This window comes from Acanthaster planci, linkage group LG05 (genome assembly GCF_054643075.1).
Source record: "Acanthaster planci isolate LZ-2023a linkage group LG05, COTS_SCS, whole genome shotgun sequence".
Classification (NCBI taxonomy): Eukaryota; Metazoa; Echinodermata; class Asteroidea; order Valvatida; family Acanthasteridae; genus Acanthaster; species Acanthaster planci.
The window spans coordinates 18,637,852-18,658,657 of NC_141781.1; the positions used below are offsets into that span (position 1 = coordinate 18,637,852).

Consider the following 20,806-nt stretch of genomic DNA (forward strand, 5'->3'; position numbering starts at 1 on the left):
GAGTAAAACGCTACGTGATCGAGGCTACAAGTAGTCCTAACCGTTCCAACAGAACCTGTAAGAAATAATATTTAAAAAAAACCAATAATTTTTAAACCTCACCAGAATAAAAAAGCCCCTTTGCGGCACTAGGCACGAATTGTGAAATAATGAAGACTTGCGTTTTAGAAAGGTGGTAACACTCATTAAAAGTTAGCTTTCTATTAAGCCCCAAAATTAAATAAATGGTCAAGAAAATATTGGCTTAACTTTACCCTGCCACTGTCCAAAAACGGTAATGGAAATTTGTCATATTTCTACTGAACCGTTAATCAGAACATTTTTCTCAAATTTTAAACTGAGACACGTAACGGTCATGCACTAAGGACGATTTGCCTAACTTTCCATCGAGGAACTGACGATCATGAAATATTGCCTAACTTCCCACTGAGCCAGCTAACAATCAACTCAAGCAAAGGTGGGAGAGGAACCTGTCCTGTTTTCTACTGGAACTGTCATCTCTAGCTATCATAAACATTATCCTTTGGAAGGGGGTTTACGGATTACGGGGTTTCAAATTGTGTTTACATTTGGCCAATTTAAATGAAAGTTGACTTTTTTATCTCCATAATATCTGGCTCACTGGGAATTTGGGAAAATCGAATGATGAGATAAATGCTGCTAAGTAGAAGAAGCTCGAATTTTTCAGCTGTTAGCAGCCTCTGTGTAAAGTTAGGCAGATGCTCAATATTGTCTCAATAAGAACGTTAGCAAATAATTTGCCACTGTTAACTGACAGAGAAGAGGGTCAGACAGTTATCCTTGACTATCAGCTGCCTCAGTGCAAAGTTTGGTTGGTACATTTTTCGTAACCCAGCTAAATTTATTAATCTCCTCGCGTACACAAGCATTTCATAATTCATTATTTGTTAGATTTCCCACTGCAGACTGTGGGATACCTTACCTGCTGATGTTGCTAATGAAACTGCCTTTGACCTCAACTCTTTTGTCTTAAAATTAAGAAACCTCTGGCTTTCCTCTGATAGAAGCATTGTTTAAAGTTCATCCAAGGATATGCCATTTTAATTTTAGATCATAAATAGTTCATGTACTAAATGTAACTTTTAATTACACACCTCAAGTAAACTGGTTTTTGTTTTTATGACCTTTGTAGATATAACCACAGTAACACAACTTTAATGAAATAATACAAGTATTTCTCAGTCTTAAATAATGCATGCCTACTACTTTCCATGAAACCCTGGAGCAAGCGTGCCTAAACTAACCAGCAAAGTTGATCGCTACGTATTCTCCCTTTACTGACATGCTGATTTTACTAACTCTGAATTGTTTGTACATGTATATGTGATTTTACCAGTGTGATCTTGCATTTGTTGACATTTTAGGAGACCTTATCGACAGTGATTGAGTTTAGCTTTTCTTTCAGGGGTGTTAGTATATGCTTTTTTAAGTATGTTGTTTCATTTGGCCATAATAAATGAAAATGAAAAAAATGAAATGAACAGTTAGGCAAACAATCCTAGACCTTTGGTTGGATCATTATAGAAAGTTAGACAAATGTTTTGTTCCGACTGTTAATTGACAACACAGCATCAAATTTGGCAGCTACAAGTATTTCTTGATCGTCAGCTGGCTCGATAAACAGTTTCGGCAAATGATTCATTGCAATAATATTAGTTTGGCTGAATGGGAAGTTAGGAACATGTTCTCGTGCCCCTCGTGAGATTGGAGGACATCAAAGCCTACAATAATCGATACTGACAAACACAGACCAATTGATCAGGGAATCGATTTTAAATAAAGAAAATCTTACGAATTTTAATACACTCAAAATTGAACTTAATGAAAAAGCCAACGTATCAAGAACTAAAATTTGTTTTGAATTTCACCCAGCATACACTCAGTTAAGTCTTTTATATTTTTTTGTTGCGTGGATGTGCCACAGCACCGATTTTTGCTACTTTTAGCTTTCTCTGTTAATTTATAAATGTTGAAAGAGGTTGAAGATGGCGCACTCTACGGAAGAAATTGCTGCCGATGCTTTGCGACTTTCTGGGAATGCGGGAGTAAAATTTCGGTAGGAAGCTGAATGTACCAAATTTTTGCCTATGGGGGCTGCCTACCCCCAGAACTTTGCCACGTGGGATGCAGGGCGGACGTCGGACCCCACAGTTCTGGGGGTAGGCGGTAGGCTGCCTTCTTTCTTTCCTCAGTCTGCCGTCCACGTGAAAACAAGATGGCGGCTGGTCGGGCTGCACGCGATTCGACTGCATGTATATTGTACAAGCAGGCCTGACTTTGCCGCTCAAATTGCAACACCTAAATACCATTTCAGATAGATATGATAGGCCAATCTGTTATGTACATGGGATGATGTAGAGGGGGACCTCCCTTTTTTTTCATTTTAAAATTTAATCTTGCAAAACGGTCATGATGGCACATGTAACTTGTAAGTACCCCCCCAAAAAAACATGAAAACAAAGGGCAACAGTTTTGCGCTGACCCTATTTTTGGAAATTGTAAATTGTGAGAAAATTTGACTTTCTTCCTGATAAACAAGCCATGCAAATTGGAATCCATTATGTGTCATGTGTTACAACACTTGCAGTTTCCCCTCATAATTTCCCTCAAAACTCAAAACCCTGCCCTCTTCCGGTAATTCCGTATATGGAACTCTTTCACTGAAAATTCTAATTGTTTTCTAAGTAAATGCCTTGGTTTTTTTCCCCTCCTAAATTGATCTCTTCTGGCAGGTGTCTGGACGTGTTTTAACTTTCTGATGACTAATAGGCCACTTGTAGGGAATAATTATTGCCATCCACATACATGTATCGAACTTTTGCTGAGATTTGTTCACTGAGCATTCACTACAGTACAGGTCAACTAGCTCAAGTCATTGTCAGTTATGTCATTGCAATCTTGCAGATCAACTACCAACATACATGGACATGTATATTTTGTCCCCACCCAGTTACCGGTACACTCTTTTTTTTAAATGCCAGCATGGAACCAAAAGCTAGGTTCACAATGAAATTATTTTTCTGTGGGTTTTTCCGAGCCGGTGGTCAAATTAAAAATGATCAAATGTGACCTGTGTTTACCCTTGGACTTTCGACATAAGAAAATTGTACCGAGATGGCAGGAAAAGTAACCGAGCTGGCAATGCAATGACTTATGAGGGCGCTTTGCATGACCATTCTGCATTTATCTTGAACCTTACCATTCTCATCATCCGGAAATGGGGCACTCTTACATGTAACACCAGTTAATCTTCCAACAGTGTCAATAACAATTTTTGCCATGATTTTTCCAAAAGAAAAAAAAATTTACAGGAAATATTCCCCACATGCCATACCATGATGAAATGTGCAATGGGCATGCGTTGTTTCCCTGTTTGAAACAGGCCGGATTTACCGGTATGATCTACTTGGCCACTTTCCCATGCTTTTACCAACTCTCACAGCTCACACTGGACTGTCCATTTCGGGAAAAGTGTCTCGATAATTTTTCCTGGGCAGAAGTTGGCCAGTAGAAATATTATGCTGAAAAAAATTTTGGATCAACATGTCAACTGACTCTTTTTCCTTCTTAGTATGATAAACTTCTAGTTTGATTGAATTTTGCAGATTCTGATAAAGCGAATGTCATCCTGTGCAGGCTGTACATTTACCAACTGCTCCATGGAGTTAAATATTGGAGAATGGTACCCTGCTCTTTGGCACCAACAACTGCTAACCAACCCAGGCTGGTGCATGTTGGCTCAGTTGCAACAGTAGAGCCCTGCAGACTTCAGAACAATCAAGCATGCTGCATATTTTGAAGAAGTCGACTCGCCTGTTTGCCAGGATCAACCAGCCTCCGGAGTTAATCTGGCAGAGGGTGCAGAGCATCTCCGTTTCGGCTGTTTATCACTTTGAGAATTTCATTGACAAGGAGTTTGCCAAAGCACGGAGGGACTTTGACACTGACACGTTAGATGATCCAGCTGCTCTCTTGAAAAAATTGGAGAGGTTTGTGATCAAATTTTCAGTTGTGCTAATTTTAGACTCGTGCACCACAACCTTGTCCCCATGGTGTCCACTGATGGCGGAAGCAGGGGGGCCTGGGGTCCCCTTCCCCCCCCCCCCAGTTTTCACAGGTCCTTTAATGGGGTTTGGCTTAATGGCTTATTCCTGATGGTGTCACAACTCCCCCCCCCATTGAAAATCATTCTGCCACCATTGATGATGATGCTCCCGTGGCTAGCTACTTTCCCCTCAGAATTGGATCATTTGCAAGTCCAAATACATGCATTTTGAATACACGTGTTAATAAAAAAAGTAGTCTGATACCTGGCTGGGCTTCCAATTGGTGTTTGTTTTAGCATGAGGGGTCTGGTATTAACTCAGTCAGTTCTGCGTGTTGTTTTGTATCAGGAAGGTGATTCTTTTTAAAGATAAATGTGAAAAGCTTATCCCGCCAATATGCAGTATCACCTGTTTGATAATATGAAAATTATCAATCTTGTGAATTTGGTGTTTCTACTGGTAATTTCAACATGTATTACGTGCATTCATGTTTGCTGTGTAATAACATCCACTTTCCTTCATAAGAAAGCACATAATACATGTTGAAATTACCGGAAGAACCACCAAATATACAAGATTAACAATTTCCTCACTAATGCTGCATCAAATCATGAAACAGGATGAAAGTTTGCTTACCAGGGGGTCATTGGTGAAAGCCTGCTGGAAGTAAAGTAACCAGTGTTGTAGTCGAGACCATCACAAGATTAGACACAAGACCATGGACAAGACCAGTCAGAACTTACAGGCTGAACAATGACAAAGGAATGCTTTTGTTGCAGTTGTTTTGAATAGCTTGTGACTTGAATTCAGACTGGAGGTCTTGTGCTGGTCTTTTGATGGTCTTCCGTGGTCTTGTGAAGGTCTTAAGTTGTCTTGACTACAACACTGAAAGTAACCACGGGGATGAGGTTGCATGCACCCCTTCTCCAGTGACAGAGAGAGAAGCCACATGTACGTGTAGGCCTAGTCCCCATGTACAGACCCCCTGTGCCCATGTACAGACCTTATGACACTGTATTTTTGGATAAACATTTTTCTGGTAACATTATATGTACCGGTAGTTAACATGTACAACTACACGTATGCAAACAATTCCGAGGATGTACCTATAAGGCCTTTGGCAACAGCCTGATATCGGTCTTTCCATTTTTTCCTTCAAACGTTAGATCAGCACCACATATGTATTTGGACTTTACCTGTGCGCTGCAGAAATTTCAGGCAAAACTGTTGGAGCTGTTGTCATTCAGACAAGGAGCAGTACTGTCCATCTCGAAATTAATGATTAATTGATATCCATCCAAGCAATATTGTGTTTTTTCCACCTCACAAACCTGTCTTATTTGAAGGAAAAATTTCTTCAAAATGTAGCTTTCCCACTCTACACACCTGGTAATAGTTTTTGTCAACAGATATTACTTTTGCCCTTGACAGAGATCAGAAACGGCGGATTCATGCAGCCAAAAGAGCCCGGTACGCTCGGTCGTTCCGTCCAGCGAAGGAGCCGCGCATTCTGAGTAGGGACACAATGGAGCAGATCCGTTACTTGAGGCAGGAGAAGGGAGAGGAATGGAGCATCAAAGAGTTGGCGGCCAGTTTTGGCATCACAGAGGCTCTGGTGGTCAAAGTGCTTAAGAGCAAGTTTGTGCCGACCCAGAAGAGGCTGGAGAAGCAGGACGCGAGGGCCAAGGCCAATGCCGGCCTCCTCTCAGAAAAGACCATGCCAGGGGTGACTGGACATGCTGGGGATGCAGGCAACAAGACAGCTTTACTGTCAGCGTTCACAAAATCAGATCCAACAAACATCAGAAAACCAGGTTTGAAAGCGACCCTTGAAAGTGAAAAGACAGTCGCACGAAAGAGTTTAGAAAGAGAAGACCAGTCTGATTTGCAACAACAGCCAATGAGCATCTCAGGCCAGATCAGAGGTCAAAGGTCAGGTCAGAGGTCAGAGGAAAATCTTAATACAGCGGAGGAGTCTGTTTGTAATCAAACTATCCCACACACCAGAAATAGAATGCCCAGAGACCATGTCCCCAGCAAGAGTCGCCATTCTGAATGGGACAGGATTAACAATCCCACTACGAGGGATCGTCAGCAACTGGTGGATGGGAGAGATTTGTCCCTGAATTCTAGGTTCAAGAAAGGTTCCGTGGCAGGCCACCAGTCGAGACATCACAATTCACGTCAGAGGGAAGAGAACATGGTGCCAACTGTAGAAGGCACTGACAATGAGGAGGAACTTGACATTGACATGGAGAACCTTCAGCATTACTATGATGAATCACCACCTCCTCGGATCATAAGGAGTGGGAATGAATTCTATGATGAAGATGGGAACTTTCTGTATCGTTTGTAACAAAGGAAAGTTCACTAGCATGGCGTAAACATTATCTACATACAAAATAATGAGACGGATCTACGATAAAACTGACGCGTCCATAACCATATAAGGACCCAGGTCCTTGTTTTTGCCTAGTCCAGTTTATATTTGCACTCCTGAATTGATTTTGTTATACCAGGCCTGAAATGGGACAGAGGGGTACCCCCCCCCAAGTCCAATCCCTATACACACTCCAGCCTATTGTCACTTAACTCATCCCCCCTAGATGTCTGAAAAGAATTCCTGACATACCAGTACAACAATGACCAACACAAAGGCGGGGGGGTTCTCTCTGTCCCATAGTTTGCTTCATATGTATTTTGTAGGGGGAGCTTGAAAAGTGAAACCATTGTAATGTACATGTAGTAGGGTGTTCACCGCCACTTTGCCTCTGTGTGTCATTCTTTAAACCTAATCCTCCAGGGTATTTTGGCAAGAAACCCTGCCAGGTGTATCAATCTGTGCAAAATGGCTTGCTTGTCCAGTGCAGTAAGATTCAATAAGGTTGATAACTGCCTGAGAATTTGTGGTCGCCAGCCATCAGAAGATCCAACACTGACATCGCTCAAGGGGAACATCTCCTGCTGTCTCAACATGGGCAGTCCTTTTGGCTGTTGTTGATTGACCAATGTTACAAAGTGCACTAGACTTTTACACCTGCCGCACCATGCCACATATCTGGCAGGGTTAGGGTTAAAGGAAGGAATTCTTGTTTTACCGTCTAGAGGTACTTTACAAGTAATGCCAAGAATCCATCAAGGTTGCTTACGCATAGTACTCTTGGTTATAGAATACCGAAGTGACTACTGTATGTCAAGCGCACAGGTGTGTGCTTAATAGGCATTAGAGCAAGAACCAACATGTGAACCAACACGCGAAGGTACCAGTACTCCATACGTTTGTACTACAGTTTCTGGTTCACAGTGACGTCGCACTTCGGTACTCTGTACAGACTTGCTTGGAATTAAGCTCAACTTTTCAGTAGTTACGACCAAAGTGCATTGCTGTTTGGAAAACCTGGTTCACGTGTGGCAAACTGCTTGAAATGAGTTATGGCCTGTAACCTAAAAGTGCAGCTAAGGTTTGTCTTGTTTCTATGCCGGTAACTTAAGACTCGAGCACTTGTGGTCATGGTTATAAAAAAGTCTGAAGTTAAGATGGAAGTGGCCTGTCGTTCAGACATGTGGAGACTAGTACAAGGGCCTGGCAAGCAAATGGCAGCATGGATCTGGCCTTTGCAGTGATAGAATCAAGTTAGCTTCAGTGGAATGTCAGAGGGGATGGATGGAGCCGTAAGGTATACATGTAGATGGAATTTCATGATCACCTTTTGGACAGCATTCATTCCCTGCCTACCACCACATACAGTGTACGTGTGTGTTCGTTGTATATTATCATTCACTGTGCTGTTTAGCGGCATATGCTTGGGGGACCTAGAGACGTGTCGCCATGGGGTTGGGGGGCTCAGCTATTTTTATTTGAAAAAAGGTTTGTCATTTTTAGAGAATCCATTTCTCCCCTTCCCCCAAGCGAAACCTGGATACACCTCTGTTGCTGCCGCGAGTATGCAGTAATTACTACATCACTAAATGCTCTTTCTGTGGTGGAGTTATTGGGATTGTGAATATACATGTAAGGAGGGTTTCATTAGAAAGTTATACATACATGTATATGCCATTCAAATATTGCGCAACGTTTTCACAATGAGTATTTAAGAACAGAGAGAGTGTAGCACATCTCTTTACAGGTCATTTTTTAATGTTTTGACTCACCGAGTTGTGTTTACTAAATAAAACCCATAGAAACTGTCTGGAGACAACAGCAAAAAGGTGAAATTTAGAGGACTAAAATGGCTCTTATCTCGTTTTGGAAATAATCTCTTGTAGGTGACAGATCGTTTATTTCACACATTCACATGTAAACTGTAGAGTATAAAAAGTATAAAAATTATAAAATAGAAGTGTCCTACAGTTAAAATGCACAACTTAAATATTTTGACAAACATAAGGACCGTAAGTGATTCAATGGCTCTGTTTCCACAATAAAGGGGAGTTTACATATCTTGGCTTTGTCTCCGGCCTGAGGCCTGAATCTTCTGGGGGTGGGGATGTATCCTCCCTCCCCCCCACACACACAATCTTTTTGGTGGGGGGATTACTGCATCTGAAATGAAATGTTTTCGAAGTACATTTTATACATATGGTTAACTTCCATCAAGAACATTTTCCCCAGTGTCACGTGGTGTCCAGCAATCCACCCCCCCCCCATTTTTTTGATTTCTACAGCCGGGCAACTTTTTGACCAATAGATTTACGTGACTGCTGGCTTTGTCTTAGCAATAAAAACAAATTTAGAAAAGTACATTTACATTGTACTAGACAGAAATTATTTGAAGTGGTTTTTAAAACCCGTTGTTAAAAATGGGAGATTTTAGTTGGGGAAAAAACTCGTACATAAAAATTGACTTTCAAGCAAGGAGTAAGGACACGCATCAAACCCATTTGAAGTGAGTTTTCATATTGTCAGCGACCTCGTACCCAAACAACTGGAAGTCTGGTTCGTAGATTTTGTATAATTTAACAAGGTCGGCACTGGGTATTTGCGAGTAGTAATGCTCAAAAATCGCCGCATCGTGACTGACGTTACGCTTGGTTTCCATGAAGTGAATTAGGTGATCCACCTTTGCTTTTTGCAGGATGTATTTGGCGTCATTTTCGCCCGTCTCCAATTTCCCGATATAATCGAACCGCATCGCGCACGGTAGAACCATCTTGTATATCGGTTGCCAATGGCCGTCGAAGTTGACGACCTTGGCGTTGACGAGGTACCGGACAAACTCAGGGAAAGTGACGTCGCTGCCCGTGGCCAGCGACTCCTTGGTCGCGTTCTGGCGGTACATCTTGATTATCCGGACGCCCGTTTTCTTCTGAAATGCCGCGTTGGGCTGTAGGAACTTGCTGCGGTAAGCCGACAAGACGCGCGCAAAAGGGTGTCGCACGAAGATGAAGTTGGTGTAGTTATCCAGCCGTCGTTGGATACCTTCTTCCGGGAGACTGCTCAGCTTCACCAAGAGAGGGGAATGGGCCAACTGCCCGGGAACATCCTCAACCGTCTTATACTTCCCCTTCAAGACCAGGAAGGCCCTCTTCCAGTTTGTGGAGCCCACTTTGGACACAAAGGTGTAAAGAAGACGATATTTGTCCTCGACTATAAATGGCCAGAGACTGCGTTTGTGCGACTTGATGATTTCCGAGATGTGACTTTGCTGCCCGTAATTGTCGTGGTTGCTGCAGGCCTGGCGGAGGGTGTTTCGCCGTCGCTCCTGTTCAGTTTCCCACTTTGTTCTCTCGTCTGGCTCCTTGGCCGATGTTAGTTTCTTCTTGAACTGTTTGCGGCGGTTGGCAGATTTCTTCTGAATCCCTTTGACGGGGTTCTCACCAACCTGACCCATATCGGATGCTTTGACGAGGTTGTCAGCAGCCTGACCCTTACTGGATGCTTTGACAGGGTTCTCACCAGCTTGACCCTTATTTGATACTTTGACGAGGTTCTCACCTGTGTGACCCTTAGAGACTGTTTTGACCTTGTTCTCACCAACCTGGCCCTTAGGGAATGCTTTGGCAGGATTTTCACCAGACTGACCCTTTTTGACTGTTTGACTGACGCTAGCAATGTCTTTGACGGATGGTTTAGGGGCAAGATGTGGCTTTTTAGCCTTGTTGGTCGCAGGTGTCTTTTTCACTGTCTTCTTTAAAGACCCCCTTTTATGTGATTTGTTCTTCTTGCCTTGAGAACTCTCCTCAGTCTCGGGTGATTTCGCCGAGTTATTCATCAAGATGGGTATTTTTTGGTCAACCTTGAGTACGTCATTATTGAGGACAGCCTCTGATGATGCCTATAGGGGGAAATCAAATCAAACACATTCAACTTATCAGTTACGGGCGATGAATAATTACATTAACTAATCAGCACTAGACCATTTATTCTTGCCAAGTCTCCCCTAGGAGTACTTGTATTTCCTTATTAACCCTGTGGGGAAGCATCTTTGTTAAACACAAACTATGGCGGGCCTGACGTTTCGATCATAGCAGAATCTTTCTTGAAGGCAAAATGACAAGTAGACAGGGACAAGCAAGCAAACGGGGAATATCTTTGGAAGAAACGGTACCTTCTCGTCTATAGGGGAATGCCTTAACAAAGACAACTTGATGAAGTGATCATCACGACGCTGTCGCTCTGAGTAGCTTTCACTGTGGCTGGAATCTTGAAAACACAAATACATGTAACAGAAAAATAAGAATTGATAACAGGATGTTAAAAACAACCATGATAACGTTGATGATTTATGCGTCATATTGTACATGTATATTCTATGGAACGGGTCAAGCGCCAAACGGTTCATGCTGGGAGTACCGACACCCAACAGCTTAATTACAAGCCTCTTTCAAAAATGAATCAACAAATCATGTATTCCTTCAAGTGGCCTCCCCCGCAAAAAAAAATGCACACATTGCTTTCGCTTTCCGTTTTTGCTCCTAATTTGACACTACGGACGCAACATTTAGGCCTATTAGGCCTACCATGTATGCGCACCAACTCCCCGTTCTTATGGGAAACTTATACATGTACTTGGAAAGTTCTCTGATCACCAACCTTCGGTCTCTGCTCTCTTCCAGCGTGTCATCATGACGAAGAAACCCAGGAGGTAAAGTACCAAGATGAAGTTGAACATGTTCCGGGTACTTGACAAGGTCGCCATCTTGGCCAATTTGCCGACACCCGCTGGCCTGGTTTTCCTCCAGTATATTGAAGTGTGTTGAATGTGGGGGATGTATCGAGCAAATAGGAGGATCTGACAAAAATGATAATCATGTAAACTTGATGGCCGAGCTCATGTGCAGATTTGACAGAATCTATTGGAAATGCAGTAATTAGGTAATTTGAAGACATTTCTGAACAAGGAGCTTCAACGAAGTTTCGGTAGCCTTAACTTGAAAACCTTGGGGTAACGCGAGAAAAACCAGGCAAAATTGACATTGAGGGGCTCATCCCCCAAATATCACCATTGGTATATAGCCCTTCGTCCGGAAGTCATGATTTTTTTTCTGTATGAAAATCGCGAGGTCTGAAAAAGACGTTAACACAAGTCCGATATTTCTAGATACCCGAAGTTTCCACCAATGTTTCCACCACTACTGCAGCTGCATGATTTCAAAGGAGAGTATTCATAGATTTTAATATGCCCCCTCCCCCCGTAGTTACGCCACTGGTTGCCACTTGCAAATTTCCGCTTGCTTTTATTTGAAGTCGCTTAATTAAAAATTAACACGGCCACTGAGATTAATGCTTTAAAAATAAACACATTTTCTGCACTCTAAAAAAAAAACTGGCAGCGATGCTGAGGTCACAGCTCTCCTTTAAGTTAGCTCAAGGCAGGCGCGGGGGGGGGGCACTAAACCGTAACAGGCGGTAAGCAAAAACAAAGGATGGGGTCAATTGAGGCATTTTTGTGAAAACTCGCGATGGCGCTGTCAGCCTTTCTGGTTTTCATTCTTTCTCTCATAAGTTTTCCCCAGGGGACAAGTTCTCTTCTTTCCTTTCCTCCCACCAACCATTATTATGTCTGGGCTACTTCCAAAACCACAGCAGGAAAGGAACAGCTAGGAAGACACCTGTCAGGGTAAAGTACATGTATGTTTGCATTCTAACGGCGCTTATCCTTGACCGAGTAGTCTAGGAGTGTCGACGTTTTCAGTGTTTTCTAACTAAAATGAAAGTGTGCACCGTGGGAAAGAGTTCCATATACGGACACCAGTAATTATTCCCTACAGTGACCTGTTGGCCACCAGAAAGCAGAAACATGTCCTAAAATGTTCAATTTAGGAGGAAATACGCAGTCGGTTACTTAGAAAACATTGAATTTTTCAGACCAGTCTCATTTGGTTTATGTACGGGGTGTCAAGTGGCGTCCGTACACGGAACTCTTCCAAGGTGTTGCCGTAACAGATTGAAATATTTTCAACATTTTCGTCCAGCCTCATGGAGGAAGCAGCATTCTCACCCTTGATGACGCAACACCTCGGAATACACAAGCCAACCTGCTAGCTTGCGGTCGACGTGTTTTCTACAGTCATCCTGCCCGCTTTTCGTACACTTTCCTAATCAGCAGATCATGGTGCGATGGAAGGTAGACATAAGCAACTGAGCTTGGTGTGACGAAATCAGGAGAACATCCAACGTTGTGCTCGAAAACGCAATCAAAATGCTTGAATAAAAGCTATATAGTTTTGAATCTCATACTGAAAAGTACTATCCTAGTGCACCTAACGCATCGGTCAGTCGTCGAGTTGCTATGAGCGCCGCGACGATAGTCATGCAATTCATAGAGTGGACCAACACCCTCAACACATAACCTCTGAATAAAAGGGCTTTGGGAAAGAAAAGATAACACAATAAGGTGTTTGCACAATCGCTTTTGTCCGTTCGTATTCCAGAGCCAGGGTTGTCCATTGAAACGATCGGATCTTTTTTTAGCATAACAAGGACCTGAACCAATGCTTTACGTTCAGGATTAAAGGTAACCGTCCATTGAGACGATCCAGTCAATGTTCTCCGTATTGAACCAATACCGCTCCTTGGGCGCTCGACGTTCTGAAGCATGCACGTTACCACGAACTATTGAGCATCATTTAGCTTTGCAAATATTGGGACGTGATCCAGTAAAATTCGAGGTGGCGAGATTACCTTCAGCGATAGGAAGGAATGCCCTCATTCCTCTCCACACACAAGTATTTCCGAAAATTTGATTTTCCCTTTATATTTTCCCGAAAGATTAGACTTTTTTGTGCTTTAAAAACATTTCCAAAAATTTGATAATTGGGGAAAGAATTCTTCAAATCCTTCATGGTCTGAAATTTAAACAGATACAACTCCCAGGTCCATTGCATCTCCACGCATCAGACAAAGATCAATCATTTTTTTGCTCGAATGATCAGTCACACTGTTCATCAAATATTGGCTCGGTGCTAAATAGTCATTACAGCAAAACTTCATTTTTTAAAACACCCTTTGGGTTTTACTTTGAGCATGAAAGAAATATTGTACTGAAAATGACAAATTGAAAAATTTGTTGTATTTTCAATTATTCAACACATTTTAATTTACTAAACTAGTTTTCTTGGGCCAGTATATTTAAATTTCTACAAACTTTATTGCCGATTTTAAGTTCAACATATTATTTTTCAATTTCAACATATTATTTTTCAATTTCAACATACTATTTTTCAATAAGGACCTTTTAATGCAATTTTTTAGTAAGGGCTTTTTAGCACGGACATGACAATACATGTAAGTACAGAAGGCATGCAATGCGGACGTGATGTATAATACATGTACATACATTTAATCTGAACCATACTGTAATTTGTCATCAATTATATTTGGCAAAATTTCTTCCATTTTTCACCTCAACCTTACATATTTTCCCCTGATCAAGTAGCCTGTAGACCCTATGATAATCAGTCACTGGTGGTTGTGTAGAACACATCCTGACATTGTTGAACCTTTTAAAGTTTTTAATGTTATTCTTCTTTATCTTTCATTATCATTTCAAAACTAAGTCGAGTACACTCCTTCCATATGAAAACCCGTCATTCTCTCAAATAGTCTAACCTTTCTAAATATCAAAACCGCTTCCAAAGATATATCTTGCTCAGTTTCCTTGTTCATTTATTCACATCTGGTTTCCTTTCCTGGAAAATTGAATTTGATGCAGATAAGAGTCCAGAGGTATGTGCGCGAAACAACAAATAGCTTCATCATTTAAAGTCTGTTTTGTTGCACTTTGAATTTATTCCGGTCTTTTCTATTTTTCCAGCCCACAAAATAATATATGGAAACCTGGAAGCACATGTTATACTGAATTTAAATGGAGATGTGTTGACAATGACTTTATTCACATGGGGGTATACATGTTACAATATGCAATTCTAAACTGGGAAGGGCCGTGCTGCTCATTCGAATATTCTGATATTTGATCAATTATTGAATATAAATGAAAGAAACAATTATTTGGTTACCAAATTGCATACTCAAAATCCCAAAATATCATCTGAAGGTGTTACGAGCAAACCTCAGTCACTGAAGGCATATATACCCAACAATAAGACCAGGAAATTTATTTTCTTTTAGTTTTTTCCTTTTTGCTTTTTCCTAAGGGTGTGTAAGTTTCTACTTTTGTTGGAATTGGTACTGTCCAGAGTTCCATCGAATGGAAAGTCAAGAAATGTGAATATTCGATTGACTCAGCCTTACAATTCTCAACTGGGGTGATTCAGGAGTCGCCGTTTAAATCAGCTTGATCTCAACTCGTACGGTGAATTTTGGACATAAAAGTTTTCCTTGTATGTATTCCTTTAATATCTAAAACTGTGCTGAAAGTTGGTCATTAATTAATACACTCCAGCAACTAGAAAAATATCACGGTCAAAACCATCCTCCTGAACTTCCTTACCTTCAGTCCTCAATCCTCTAATTTCAACATGATTTTACATGTACCCTGTGGATTAGGGTTCCTCAGCAAACCTTCTTGCCCAACGAGGTGCTAAACCTACTGAAGTACATGTAGCTTTCACAGGTTAACGGTGGTCTTGCAAAGGGCACCTTGCGGCACCGTCCTGTTCCCTTGATGTGGCGGCGACCCACTCCGGAAGCCAAAATCTCACTCCTTGAACTTCCACTCTTGTCGGCACATGGGGCACTGCTGGTGTACCTGCTGGGAGTTCAGCCACTTCAGGATGCAGTGCATGTGGAACACGTGGGAACACTGGCCCCAGACTGAGCGAGGAGAGAGAGAAGAGATCATTGAGGTCCACGAGGGTTCAGACAGGGTTGGTCTCTGGGAACAGCAAACTCTCACAATCCACATTGTATAGTTTCCAACTTGAGCACCCGGGTAAGACAATCACAGTCAAACCTCATTAATAAGAGCACTGTTAATAAAACATTCTGCTTATAACAAGGAAATTTTTAAGCCCCAATACAAGGTTCCTGTTATAACAAGATAATCTGCAAAGTCCGAAGGACCTCTCTTTGACGTTGTTGACTGTACCTACAACTGCAGAATAGAAAACTCTAAGCCAGTTAGCTAGACATGCCATCATGTCATGCACTAACCTTGATCAGTCAGATCTTAAGTATATCAAGCATGGCAATTGAGTGCAATGTACTGACTGTATACAGTACATGTACTGTATATATGTACATGTATGTACATGTATATACTGAACTTTACTGAAGGCATCACCAGTAAGTTACTGTGATATTTGACATTGACAACTCCCCCCCCACTGTTTCTGTAGCTGCAAAACCAGCTCTGTACAAACTTTCCCAGTGATGAAAATTCTCAGCTGTTTAACACACTACCTCCCATTAATTAAGCAACCTGCTTAAACAGAGGTGATGTTCAGCGCAATCTATGAAAGTGTGCGAATTTGAAATTTGTGCAACTGCAGATATTGTAACAAAAAATTGCATGGTACGTGAATCACAGGCCACAGTCGATCGTAACAGACTGACATCAACTACACATTTTGTACGAATTCATTTTAAGCACTGGGTCCAGTTGCGCATGGTTTGTGCGTGGCATTTACTTGTGGGGCCCAGGTACAGGCTGGCTGCAACATGTCAGACAAATTTTCGTCTGTTAGTTTCGAGCTTTTATCATTAGTCATAATAATTTTTTAAAAATAATTTTACATGATGCATTACATTAATATATGCAAAAACACCAAATCACAATGCAATTTACAAATTGAAACAGCAGGAAATGCATGTAAATGTATGATGATTCCATAAAATATCTTACAATTAAATTAAAAATACAAATGTATCACAAATTCATAAGGAGATCTAAAGCATGAATATTGCCTCATGGGAGCTATTAAATTCCCCTTTTGGCATTTGATGAGAACTTTTCTTCCCTTTAAAAACCTTAAAACCATTAATTAGACAAATATTGCAATAACATCCCAGACAAAACAAATTTTGAAATGACCCCCAAAACTACAAGTCTGTACTGGATGTCTAGCCTTTACTCAAGTCAACAGCTTACCAGCTTGACTGGTGCCCGCTGGAGACTTCTCAGTCAAACGTGAACCATCATTGTTCCCAATGTTATCAACGCAGATTTGACATATATGCAACTTAATAAAAGTTGCATAAGTAAAATAGTGCAAGTAGCACAAATTTGAAATTTGCGCACTTTCAAAGATTGCGCTGAACAGATACATGTACTGTATGTACATATTGTACATGTACATTAACTTGGAGGAAAAAAGTAACAGTGGCTGGGCTTAACCTCCAGCAATCCCTCAAAAACCTCTCCAACCTGATGGATTGTGAAGGAGGTGCTTGAGTTGGGGCTTATCATAGTGTTTCGCTGCAATGGGTACACTGACATGCAATTTTGGAAGATGATAAAATCCCTGCAACTAAACCAATTGAAAATGGCCAAAGACATGCTCACCAAGTGGGCAGTCGTCACCTGGCATCTTGCAGTCTGGACAACAGCTGTCAAAGGCCATCCTGCAGATACCGCAGTTGTCATCGTTGGCTATCCATCTCCAAGTTGACACAGCAGTCCAACTATGTAAATTCAGAGAAAAGTAGTGGTTAACAAATGGTACACGCCAATACAGTGTACGTGTACAAATCATTCCTGCATCACTGTTTTTTTTTCTTTTGTAGACCAGACACTAACATGTACATGTACTTGACTTCAACACAGGGGTGAGATTGGAGGAAAATCAAATATCCCTGAAATAATCACCAAAATTTGTGTGTATGTTATATATTTAGACACCCCTTAATTAAAATATCCATTCCTTCTGCTACATATCAACATTTACGTCAAACCACCTTAATGGTAAACAAAGACATTTTAGACATTAAAAGAGATTGTTTGAAAAATGAAATCAGGAAAATACTGATGAACAAAATCCTGAAATCCGGAAAAATCCCGACACATTTCACCCTTGACCTTGGCGGGGGCATGTCCGGGGGGTGGGAGAACCAAGGGAGCAACCCCCCCAAAAAAAACATGCCCTACCTCGAAAGTAAACTGAAAGTGCCATGAACAGTTTTAGAAATGATACAGCATGTACCACTTTTCTATTTTGGCAAAGATTTCAATGTTGGGAAGTACCATAGAGAAATAAAACATGCCTGCGCTTACATGAACATTACACTACCAAGTCACCAAACATGAAGGGTAACCAAATAGGCCACGTAACAACACCAAGATGCTGCAGAAGTTTTAAGAGTTAATAGAAATGTTCCTCTCTTATATCAGCGCTTACCCTTGCAGTTAGTGTGGAGAAGCAGACAGTTCACATTGGCAATAAGATTTATTCAGTCCAACCCATCACATGGTAAATAGAAGACAAAAAAAGGAGAAAAGTTACTAAACCACATGTACAATGTACTTCAATGCGTTGCTGAGCCTACAACAGAAAATTGTACTTGGGCAAATGGGAACCCAGAGTCATTGCTTTTTCAAGGGGAGGGGGTCACATTACAGGTTTCATGAACTGTCAAGCCAATGGCTAAGCTTGCTCCTCATTTCGGTTTGACCATATTCAAAGGGGGGACTTCTAAGATCTTACAATCTGTCACAGCTTGCAAGTCACATGTGAACAAAGACGATCATGCAATGAAAACAAAATGCCATCCCCAAGCCTCCAAAAATGGCTGAACGGAAATCTGATTGAAAAAGCAGAGTTTGCTTCAGCCTATTGGATCAGTTACCACAAAAGCCTGATTAAAAAAACACAGTGTTACGACCCCAGGTAAATACGAGTAATTGCTCCATGTCATGGAGTTCTTCAAGTGTGTAAAGTACCCCCGCCCCACCCCTACATGTAAATAGCACAGTCTGAGGCATAAAAATTTCGCATGTTTAAAGATCATGAAGACTGTGCTCAATGCTATCCGCGCAGGAAAATATGCACAACCTCTGAGGAATTAAGCAAAGAAAAATGAACAAACTTAAACTAGCGCACTGTGAACTTCAAGTAGGATTAGGTCTAGTCATGCTATGCCTAATCCTATGATGGAGGCTAGTGCTTGTTGTAGGCCTACAGGCTAAGCTAGTACAAGCTACTATCAAAAAATGTGACTGCTGCCGTCATTTGATCTAGCATCGATCTACAAATCATCAAATGGTCGAGGATGTGTACCCCCAGAACTGTGAGGTCCGACAGTCAGATCCCGGGATCAGGATCTGATCCTGTGTTGCGTTTACACACATTTTTGATCCGGATCTGATCCCCCTTACCAGATCTGGTCCTCCTGGCTGGATCAAGTGTACATGCAGTGAGGCGCACATCACAACTCAGAGACTGTCCCTGTATTTGGAGAAGTCCCTTTATTCAAGGAAAACTCAGTCCCCGGAAACAGACATTGTCCCTCTATATGGGGAATTTTTTTTTTTTCAAGTGGGCATTGGGATCCTACCATTGTCCTGGGGATCAATTTAATTCCTTCATTGGATTCAGCAGAGGAAAACACCCACCCAAATAATTCTAACGTTTAGGCTTAGACCTACCGGGAAATCCGAGTAACTTGGATTTTAGGGTCACAGTTACATGTACTCAGACTAGGCCTACGGGTACATGCACTTCTAGGATTACAAGCAGAAGTCCGCAAATGCGACGGCTGCCATGGCACATAAACATGATAAAGGGTGGGAAAAATAAAAGAATGTTTCTGAAAATCAATTAGGCCTAGCTCACTCATGATACAGGCCTTATTTAATCAAGTGACATGGCACAAAGTTCATAAAAATAACGAAGGGAAAAGTTTGTATGGGGAAATATCGAATATGGGCAAAATGGGGGGGGGGGGGGCTAACCGGTATGTCAGTATGTAGGCCTAGATATTTTTGATGTTTTGACCGGGGGGGCCTAGGCCTGTGCCGACTCGGGAAAATGTCTCCAGTGATAATAAGGAGACATTCTCTCTTTCAGGAGACTAGTTTTGTCCCCAAATAAAGGGACTTCTCCGAATACAGGGACAGTTGCGATATCCACTTCTCTGTCATGTCCGATCGCCAAGACCAAAGAAGGCCCCGCTCCACGTGGGAGCGCGGCGGACATGACGGACGTCGGCGCGGACCCCACAGCTTTGTGCACAGAGACTAAGGGTAGTCTAGCCTCTAGGCGTAAGCCTACATGTACAGCCAACAGAATCGTGCTTTTAAGGCGCACATCAATTAGACACTGGTTGTCATAGGGGTACAAACGTAAGAAAAGCGAAGGAGCTATACGTACTGATAATTTTCACCTTCATTTTTCCACTTAATTCTACGGAATACGATGCAGTCAGACGTCACTCAATGCCACTCCGGCATCACTGCCACTAAAAATACTGGGCCCATTCTAGTTTTGAACCCCAAGCCTAAAGGGCGCCACGATGGGACCTGACTATTGACGACTACCTTGAATTAATCGAATCTTCAGGAATCGATTAGTTTTTTCCATTACAGGGTAACTCCGCATCACCAAACTTTACATTCTGTAATCACGACAAAACATGATACCACAGACTTGAAAATAATTCACGGCACCTTTCCAAAATGAATCAGAGTTTTTCAACACTGCTACATTCACGTCAACATAAGGCGCGTAGCTGGGGTTTGTTTGTCCTTTTCAAAATACATGTATATAGATATTGCCCGATTACTTGTCCCATTTGGGTTAAATTATAGCTGTAAGTACAAAAGTGTGGGCAATGAAGACACCCAGCAGTTGATTTGGTAATACTTTAAAGAGGGTCGTATCTTTTAGTATTTAGCAGTATCTATTTTGTGACAACATCATGGAATTTCTAAGCAACTGTTGATGCATCAATAGTTTCACTCACTTTTAACATATTTTAACTGTTCCAGTTTTGCCTTTATAATCATTACCTAAGCGCCTGAATTGATTGCATGCCACCCTTGCATTTTATCCCTTTCAAGGTTTTAATTTGGCTATGAAGACACTGGTAATATAACTGTTGGTTTGGACACTATACGTATGTGGTACATTAGACCTATTCCATGCTTTATCAACCATTTTCATCCTCATATCACCAACGTTCCGACCACGGTCCAATAATCCAATTTGCTGTCCCAATTTTGCGTGTACCTGTTCCCGGTTTCGCTTTTGATATCCCCCGTCCCATTTCAAACTGCCTCTATAAACCTATTCATGGGGGTAGGGTTGGATGTCGGCAGTTCAAAAGCGGAGCTGCCTGTTAATACCTTTAGAAACGTTTCACTCATAAGCCTATAAAGTTGGGCGCAGGAGTGACTAGCCGG

General features: G+C 41.6%; 3 protein-coding genes across 8 annotated transcripts; 1 reads left to right on the top strand and 2 right to left on the bottom strand.

Moving 5' to 3' along the window:
- Positions 1-1,989: 1,989 nt before the first annotated feature.
- On the top strand, positions 1,990-8,347 carry LOC110988699 (uncharacterized). Of its 4 annotated transcripts, none has more exons than XM_022252479.2 (3): positions 1,990-2,077; positions 3,627-4,010; positions 5,499-8,347. In XM_022252479.2, the coding sequence occupies exons 2-3, from the start codon at positions 3,805-3,807 to the stop codon at positions 6,421-6,423; spliced, it is 1,131 nt and encodes a 376-aa protein (XP_022108171.2). In that variant the 5' UTR covers positions 1,990-2,077; positions 3,627-3,804; the 3' UTR covers positions 6,424-8,347. The 4 variants fall into 4 exon arrangements, with proteins under 4 accessions (XP_022108171.2, XP_086993193.1, XP_086993191.1 ...); XM_087137067.1 differs by having other exon boundaries at positions 2,006-2,077; positions 3,658-4,010; XM_087137065.1 differs by having other exon boundaries at positions 2,036-2,187.
- Positions 7,717-12,985, bottom strand: LOC110988684 (uncharacterized). Of its 2 annotated transcripts, none has more exons than XM_087137064.1 (4): positions 12,509-12,985; positions 11,101-11,299; positions 10,616-10,710; positions 7,717-10,342 (listed from the first exon to the last, which is right to left on the bottom strand). In XM_087137064.1, exons 2-4 carry the CDS (start codon positions 11,204-11,206, stop codon positions 8,939-8,941), a joined length of 1,605 nt encoding a protein of 534 aa, XP_086993190.1. In that variant the 5' UTR covers positions 11,207-11,299; positions 12,509-12,985; the 3' UTR covers positions 7,717-8,938. The 2 variants fall into 2 exon arrangements, with proteins under 2 accessions (XP_086993190.1, XP_022108136.2); XM_022252444.2 differs by having other exon boundaries at positions 12,546-12,979.
- A 652-nt stretch (positions 12,986-13,637) lies between these two features.
- anapc11 (anaphase promoting complex subunit 11) lies at positions 13,638-19,911 on the bottom strand. 2 transcript variants are annotated; one of them, XM_022252478.2, is made up of 3 exons: positions 19,774-19,911; positions 16,973-17,090; positions 13,638-15,282 (listed from the first exon to the last, which is right to left on the bottom strand). In XM_022252478.2, exons 1-3 carry the CDS (start codon positions 19,792-19,794, stop codon positions 15,167-15,169), a joined length of 255 nt encoding a protein of 84 aa, XP_022108170.1. In that variant the 5' UTR covers positions 19,795-19,911; the 3' UTR covers positions 13,638-15,166. The 2 variants fall into 2 exon arrangements, with proteins under 2 accessions (XP_022108170.1, XP_086993194.1); XM_087137068.1 differs by lacking the exon at positions 19,774-19,911 and adding an exon at positions 17,805-19,753 and having other exon boundaries at positions 16,973-17,091.
- Between the last annotated feature and the right edge of the window lie 895 nt (positions 19,912-20,806).